Source organism: Dipteris shenzhenensis, chromosome 25 (assembly GCF_047967505.1).
Source record: "Dipteris shenzhenensis isolate YYH24624 ecotype China chromosome 25, Dip_SZ_1.0, whole genome shotgun sequence".
In the NCBI taxonomy this organism is placed as follows: Eukaryota; Viridiplantae; Streptophyta; class Polypodiopsida; order Gleicheniales; family Dipteridaceae; genus Dipteris; species Dipteris shenzhenensis.
Window position 1 is genome coordinate 22,070,077 of NC_141620.1, and position 7,405 is coordinate 22,077,481.

At 41.6% G+C, this 7,405-nt stretch overlaps 1 protein-coding gene across 1 annotated transcript; it reads left to right on the forward strand.

The window, feature by feature from the left end:
• The first annotated feature begins 516 nt into the window (after window positions 1-516).
• On the forward strand, window positions 517-5,820 carry LOC147885610 (EamA-like transporter family). Its single transcript, XM_087396336.1, has 8 exons — window positions 517-816; window positions 1,112-1,522; window positions 1,676-1,893; window positions 2,107-2,177; window positions 2,300-2,401; window positions 4,996-5,113; window positions 5,290-5,425; window positions 5,506-5,820. The coding sequence occupies exons 1-8, from the start codon at window positions 736-738 to the stop codon at window positions 5,566-5,568; spliced, it is 1,200 nt and encodes a 399-aa protein (XP_087252462.1). The 5' UTR covers window positions 517-735; the 3' UTR covers window positions 5,569-5,820.
• The last annotated feature ends 1,585 nt before the right edge of the window (window positions 5,821-7,405 follow it).

Below are 7,405 nucleotides of genomic sequence, written 5' to 3' on the forward strand. Positions count from 1 at the left end.
CATTGTGAAAAGAAGCCCATCAAGTCGGTGAGAAGAAGATAGATATGGCCATGGGTCTCCACGAAAACAAGCAAGTAGAAGATGGATATGGCAACGACCGGAGCTTGTCAAGCCAACCTAGGTCCTTTTCTGGACGTCAAGGGCAGTCGCTGCAAGCATTGAAAGCGACGGACACTACGTTCTCCACGGTGAGATAGTGATGACAAAGCCATTTCTTCCGGGTTAACCGGTTTTCCGGGCGAGCAGCGACCTCAAAGAAGATGGGTAAATATATTTGGGGGGAAATTTTGTAGATTCCGGAATCTGGAGCTGGCGGTCAACTCGATGAGATTAAGGGGCAGTAAATGACAATTAGGGACGTAATTAATGGGGGATGATGGTCGGAATGCAGTTGGGTTTGGGGAGGGGGGAGGAGAGAGATGTGGGCGGTACGATGGAGGATCGGACGGGGGGGAAGAGGCCACGTGGGGTGACAGAGGATAAATTGGGAAGTGTTGTACAGTCAACAGTGTGTCTTCATTCTCTTCTGATTCCAAAATCACTGTTTTTTGAACCTCCTCTGTTTTCAGGAATCAGCAGTGAGTACCCATCATCCGCCATAGCCAAAAATCTCCCACCTTTCATCCTCCCCTCCTCCTTTCTTTCCTTCCATGGCCTCCCTCTTCCCCCTCTCCCACCTGGGTCTCCCTTGATCCTTCAGATCCACCCTTTCCTCCTCCCCCCCTCCTCCCCCCAATGGGCTGGAAGTACAATGTAGGCTTGCTGCTCATCGGCTCTGTCGTCGTCATCTGGGTCACCTCTGCCGAAGTCACCCAGGTGCACCTTCGTTTTTCTCCCTCCATTGGTGCTTCGGAATCCGGATAGTCTTTTTGTTACCTCTCTTCTTAGCGCCTCCGGGATCTTGCTTCTTTCTTTTAGATTCCGGATCTAGCCTCTACAGACCATCTTGTTGGAGATGTCTAGATCATGAGCCACATCTCATCCTAGACATCAGAATGTTACGCACAACTTGTGGCTTATTGAATTCTGATTCAACCGGTCTAGCTTTTGCGTAGCCAATACTTGTAGTTTTGCGTATTGAAGCCTTGAATTGTCTCCTGATGAAATGCAGAGCATATTTACAGCATACAAACATCCTTTCGCCCTCACATATCTCGGAGCGTCTCTTATGGTTGTTTACCTCCCGATTGCTGCATTAAAGGACTGCATTTACTCACATCTTAAAAATCGCTATACTTCACGGCATACAGCTCGGGAGAGTTCTTTGGAAATTGTCTGTGTGAAGGCTACCGGCATTCCAGAATCCCCTCTGAAGTCTAATGGCGTGCTGAAAGGGTCAGATTTGGATCTGCAACATCTTATTTCAAAAAGAGAAGATGTGCATTCTGTGGAAGAAGCAGGAGGCGATATAGCAGTGCTCAAAGCAGGAGACACCATCAACACAAAGAGTTCCATTCAGCTCACTTCGTGGGATTTTGCAAGACACAGTTTCTATATAGCTCCGCTGTGGTTTCTCACGGAGGTAAGTTAATGCCACCAGGTTTCAGTTTTTAAAACTGCAAGACAACGACTCACAGTCACCACTGGAATCGTGAATATGGATTGTACTTGCAAATGGAAAGTATTTACTAGTAACATGATCACTTTATGGATCTTGACACTCTTCAAATGGCAGTATCTATCAAATGCCGCACTCGCTAATACCAGTGTTGCCAGCACAACAATCCTCTCATCAACGTCAGGACTCTTCACTCTCTTCTTTGGTGCCTTACTGGGGCAAGACTCTTTGAATATCAGTAGGATTCTAGCAGTGTTTATTAGCATCACAGGAGTGTTCATGACCACACTTGGGAAGACTTGGGCAGCAGATGATGCAGAGGTTTCTGCAGCCGAGTAGGTTTCGTTCCCCCGCTTCTCCCACCCCCACAACGTCCCTCCTTTTCTTGTGTACTTCAGTAGAATCTCTTTTTTAAAATTGAAACAGATTTACATCTTAAACAGAGCTCTAAATAAATTATATCCCATCCCTAGATGTATAATTCACATTGCACAAAAGCTGGTATGTTTTGTTCAAAATCCTTGTTTTAACACATCTTCTGCAACCAGAACAAGCGAACACTCACTGATAGGAGACGTACTGGGACTGCTGTCAGCTGTTTCATATGGTCTATTCACTGGTAAGGTGATTAAGCAGTGGGCCTTCATCCTCATATTGAATCTGTTTTCACTGGTAATCAACATGTCTTTTCCCTGCTGTCTTCTAATTATACCTATTTGTTTTACTTGTTTATTGTTGTAGTGTTGCTGAAAAAGTTTGCAGGCAAGGAGGGGGAAAGCTTTGACGTGCAGAAGGTGTTTGGTTATATTGGCCTGTTTACGCTTGTTGCACTTTGGTGGTTAGGTGAGGTCAGTTTCGTCAGTTTGGTGCACATCCTGCGTACTAGACGTAATGCACATTTGTTCCGCTTGAATGAAACACATCTTGCCTTGAAACTCTACCAAGTCTGCCAAAAGAACAGGGCTTTGCACCCTAGTGCATTCTCAAATTTCCAATCTTAAGCTGATGATTGTAATAGAAGGCATAAAGTGAAACTGGTTTCTGCATCAATTCTGGCTCATGCGAATAAGTTTTCATTGGCTTATGAAAACAATCATAAGATTGGGGTCTGTGCTTTTCGAGGGTAAAGAGGACTTATCGATATCCTTATCTGTTTTTGTCAACAATTTTTTAAATGAGTGTGTATATCCTTCCTTAAACAAAAGTATCCTTGATGTGTTACTATCTCAAGGTGTGCTTTCACGAGTATTCTTCGTTCTAAGTGTAAAATCCCAAAGCTGGATGTGCTCCTTAGATGATTTTTCTCAATGGGAAATCAGAATAAAATCTCTGTTGGATAGAACTGTATCAATCTTAGTTGTTGTTTGTTAGGTTCATCCAAGGCCAGCTTCTTATCTGGCCAAGCTTCTTATATTGTCACAATGCATAAGCTTTAGTGTGCTTTAATATGCAAAATAAAGGAGACAAAATATAATGTTGAAGTGTTCATGAGTATGAATGAAGCCCAAAGCATCTGGGCCAAGTGAATAGAGGACTCAGTTGAGCAGGGCTGATATATTGCAGCGTAGCTACTGGAAAATTAAATTTGCAGCTGCCTCATACTATTCTGGGAGTTGTATCTTTGATTCTCCAAGGGCAAGCCTGTTGCATTTATTTCTCTCCTGCTGTAGTCACAGGGAAGTTCTAGCCACTGAAGGCTGGAGGGAAGATTTTTCCATCATAGCACCCATTTGACAATCCACCAATGCTGATTTTTAGTATATAATGTGTTTTATCTTTGTGTGTATGTAATGTGTTTATCTTTGTGTGTATACTTACTTTACTCCCCACACCATCGGATAATGTCTTATCTCTGTAGTCCGGCTAGTAACAAAATCAGAAATCAATTGCGGTAGAGGGAATGTAGTCATTTGTCTATATCTGCGTCCATTACCTCATTTTTGTTCTTCTCCAAGCAGCTCACCAATGTCTCGATCTGTAGAAGTTTCACTTGCAATTCTCTATTTTATGATTATAGTTGAAGGAAGGCCTCTTGAAGATAAAAAATGCCTGCCTTAGGACTCAAGCATAAAGTGTTGGACATACATGACTGGTTGTTACTATACTCTCTCTCTCTCTCTCTCTCTCTCTCTCTCTCTCTGGCTTCAGTGTGTTGCGATCATGCAATCTTCCTTCCCTCAGTATACATACAGTGATGCGTGGCATTTATAAAGGAGAGGCCAATGTTTAGCTTCACACAGCGCTAGGGCTCCCAGTTATAGTTTGGTTCATGCAGACAATTAGGGCTTCTCCCTTCAGCCTGATGTTGCTTTCATAAAAAATTGTCAGACCTAGAACAGATCTGTAGTTAAATGAACTGAGACCAGAGCTGGCATCACTTCATTAGACGTCGATGGAAGTCACTTCATTAGACGTCGATGGAAAAGTCATCAGAGCCAGATGGCAGTGATCCATAGGTTTTTGGAACTGCAGCTGTGCAATTCATTTCATACAACGGTTCAATTTTTCACCAAAATGTCACAACTTGCAGCCCCATTGGATGGGCAAGGGTGGGGGGGCGTCTTTTTTTTGGGGGGGTGGGGGGGCCGGGAACATTTTGCAGACAGTCTTGCCACCGCAGCAAAAGGCATAGCTCATCGCTCAAGTAAAGGACTCAACCTGTTTCCGAAAGTGGCACTCTGGAAGGATAGAGGCTTCCTCCTGATTTTAAGCTCTGAGCTGGCCCAAGCCCGTTGCCCAGCTCAGTAGTGGGTTCCTTAAGGCAGAAAAAAACTTTCCACGACAGCAGGACTAGCCTACCACAGACAATTTGCATAAGAAAACCTCTGCTCCAATGAGCTAGCCACGAGGTATCTGAAGTCACAACATTTGGAGGCTTTAAATCAAGGATGCAAGGAAGCATCCCCAAGCTTGTTATAAGTCTTATTTGGGGAAAATTTTGGTGATGTTGTTAGCAGCCTGGTTGTTTATGAATTCCTTGAGCTACCATACATGACTGTGAGAGGCCTTATTTTTGTTGCTATGGATGGACTCGGCACACAATTTGGGGAAATTGTAGGGGTGTCTGTGGATGACATTCTGGTTATCAATAAAGATTTCAACACCCATCTGAGACAGTATTGTGCACACAGCTATCTGTTTTTGTTTTGAATTTTGGATTTCAATTGCAAAATCTACGGTGTGCACAATCAGTAGGCCTGTTTGCTGCCTTCGCCATTCTCTCAGGTCATCAGATTTCATGCTAGCTAATTTGACTTAAATGTGGTCACAATGGTGTTGTGTCTAACTTGAGAAAGGCTATTGGTACTGCTTTTTGTTCATTCTTATTTGCCATGTCTTAATATTTGAACTGTGATCACTGATCTACTAGGTGGGATTTAAATGCCTTCATAAGAATACTAACATAAATATCTATGTATGTTGAAACTGTGGGACAGTGTGGCCTCTTACTGCTTTGAATCTAGAGCCTAAGTTCAGCATACCTACTTCGGCAAAAGTGGATGAGGTGGTTCTTGCGAATGGTTTTGTTGGTAGTGTTCTCTCTGACTACTTCTGGTATGTGTCCATGAAAAAGCTCTTTAGTTGCATTGCATTTCAACTTGCTGCAAGTTCTATCCTATGTTGGACTTGATTGTCGGTCTATTCTACTATGTCAAATGTATTCCAATCATGTAAATTTTTTTCTTTCAAAATTGGTCTGCATTTCCTAACATTTGGAGTTCTGTTTGTAGGGCTCTTTCTGTTGTGTGGACGACTCCTCTGGTAGCTACACTTGGTATGTCCTTAACAATACCCCTAGCCATGGTTGCAGATATGTTCATTCATGGGAGGCACTTTTCTGCCATATATGTTCTTGGCTCAGCCCAGGTATTGTTTAATATGAAGAGTATGAAAGCATCTTGTATGTTTTTGTAGTGTTATCTCTGAACTCTTAAGCTGTTTCACAGGTTTTTGCTGGCTTTGTGATTGCCAACCTTTCAGATCACTGTACACGCAAACTTGGTTTCTAATGTACTGGGATGTCAGATATGCCTTATTAGCAGACCGAAACCATTTGTGGGGGTGAGCGTTGGGTATAGGTTCCAAATTTTGGAAAATGTTACCCTTTTGCTGGCCTTTGACAGGACCCCAATTTCAGAAAAGAGCCATTGGTTATCTGCTTGCTGGCCTTTGATAGGATCCCAATTTCAGAAAAGAGCCATCCTTGGATGTATACAAAATTTATTAAAATTCATTGGTATGTATCAAACTGTATTGATTCAATGAAACGGTTTCATGATTCTTTAGATTCTTGAAGGCGTGTTGCTTGAAGTGCACCAAATAACAGAGTTGTTTTTGCTGAAAACAAGGGAGCCCCATAGTTTCATTGGTTGCGAAGGTAAAAATAAAAGGTGTAAGGGAGTAAGTGTACAAAATTATGGAGGAGTTTTTTCAGTATGAGATAAGCATGTGGCAAGACATGGAAACATGGAAATTATACTTATATCATCTCCAAGAAAGTGCTCTGTTTTGCAACTCAATCCGTTGGATCTGAATATGTAAATTAAAAAACTTAGAAGCCCTTATATCATCATACAACGGCACCTTTAAATCAATTTTCCTGTCATCTGCAAGAATTGAGGCTGTTGTGTTTCATGGGAGCTTTAGCAGAAGTCACATCACAGGCATGCTTATCCTGATTCTTGATATACCCAGTCTTTAAGGCTAGAATAGAAGAAATGCCTCATGCATTTGTGCCTGTGCCTTTGGTCCTCATTCCTTTCCGAGATATTCATTTATTTAGAAAATACCATGGAGTTAGTTGTACAGTTATTACTGAAAACAAAACTTGTATTATCCCCACCATGCCTTGCGGGAACAAATTTTTTACTTGATGATTGGACCAGAAATTGAAAGAGGCAGAATGAGAACATATGGGTGTATTTCTATTTTGGATAGCCCATAGTTTGTGGAAGATCATATTTGATCTGTGCACCTTCAACAGTTTGATTGCGATGCAAATGTCCAGCCCTTTGTATAACAGTACCATCTTGTTCTCTGTTGAGAGAGTGTCAAAATCATTATTATATCTTCGAAAATTGGCTACTTGAATTGCAACATGGATCACAAAGGAGGCTTTTTCTTTGTTCTAGACTAGTAATAGATCCTTGCAATGCACATTAGGTGATGGAAAATGATTCTAGCTAATTAGGGATGTAACCTAGGCTTTCTAGATAATTGTATGCCAACTTTAAAAGAGCAAATCATAGTTCTATCCTTGTGTACGAGGCTCATCAATTGATAGCTCACGATGCCACAAACGATCACAATTGTACGAAATTCCATGCAATCTTTAGTTTGCACGTCCTGGATGTAGCATTGGTGAATTTCAAGATTCACACATATTCAAGAAGTTGGTAGCCTTCTGGACGTCGCTGAATGGAGAGAAACATAAAAGACCAGCCTAAAATTTCGACACATAGTCGCGTTAATACATTCACTTTCATTGTACTTTATGATGTAACTAGAGCAAAACAAAATAAATTTCGTCAATTGTTCAACGTCTTGACCATTAGCAACTATTAAAAGCTTTCCATCACACTAAAAAACACAGACCCTTGAAAGAAGCTAGACTTGCTTTCTAGCTTCTGCTGGTTTTTCGAGATGGTTGATTGAAAAAGATTACCTTTACTCAAATTTTTTATTTGGGGTCTTAGGTGCTAGGATGTTCGACTTTGGTCTTTTGCATATGAGCCAAGGATTAACTAATGCCCTTAAAAGAACTTCTAACTGAATATCAAGATTGCTTTGTGTGGTCTTATAAGCACATGAAAGAAGCTGTATCAGACACAATACCAGGCTAGCAAG

Coding starts and splice junctions, on each gene's coding strand:
- LOC147885610 (XM_087396336.1), top strand. CDS start 736: ATGGGCTGGAAGTACAATGTAGGCTTGCTGCTCATCGGCTCTGTCGTC. Junction 2,178..2,299: donor TTCATATGGTCTATTCACTG/GTAAGGTGATTA, acceptor TTATTGTTGTAG/TGTTGCTGAAAAAGTTTGCA. Junction 2,402..4,995: donor TGTTGCACTTTGGTGGTTAG/GTGAGGTCAGTT, acceptor ACTGTGGGACAG/TGTGGCCTCTTACTGCTTTG.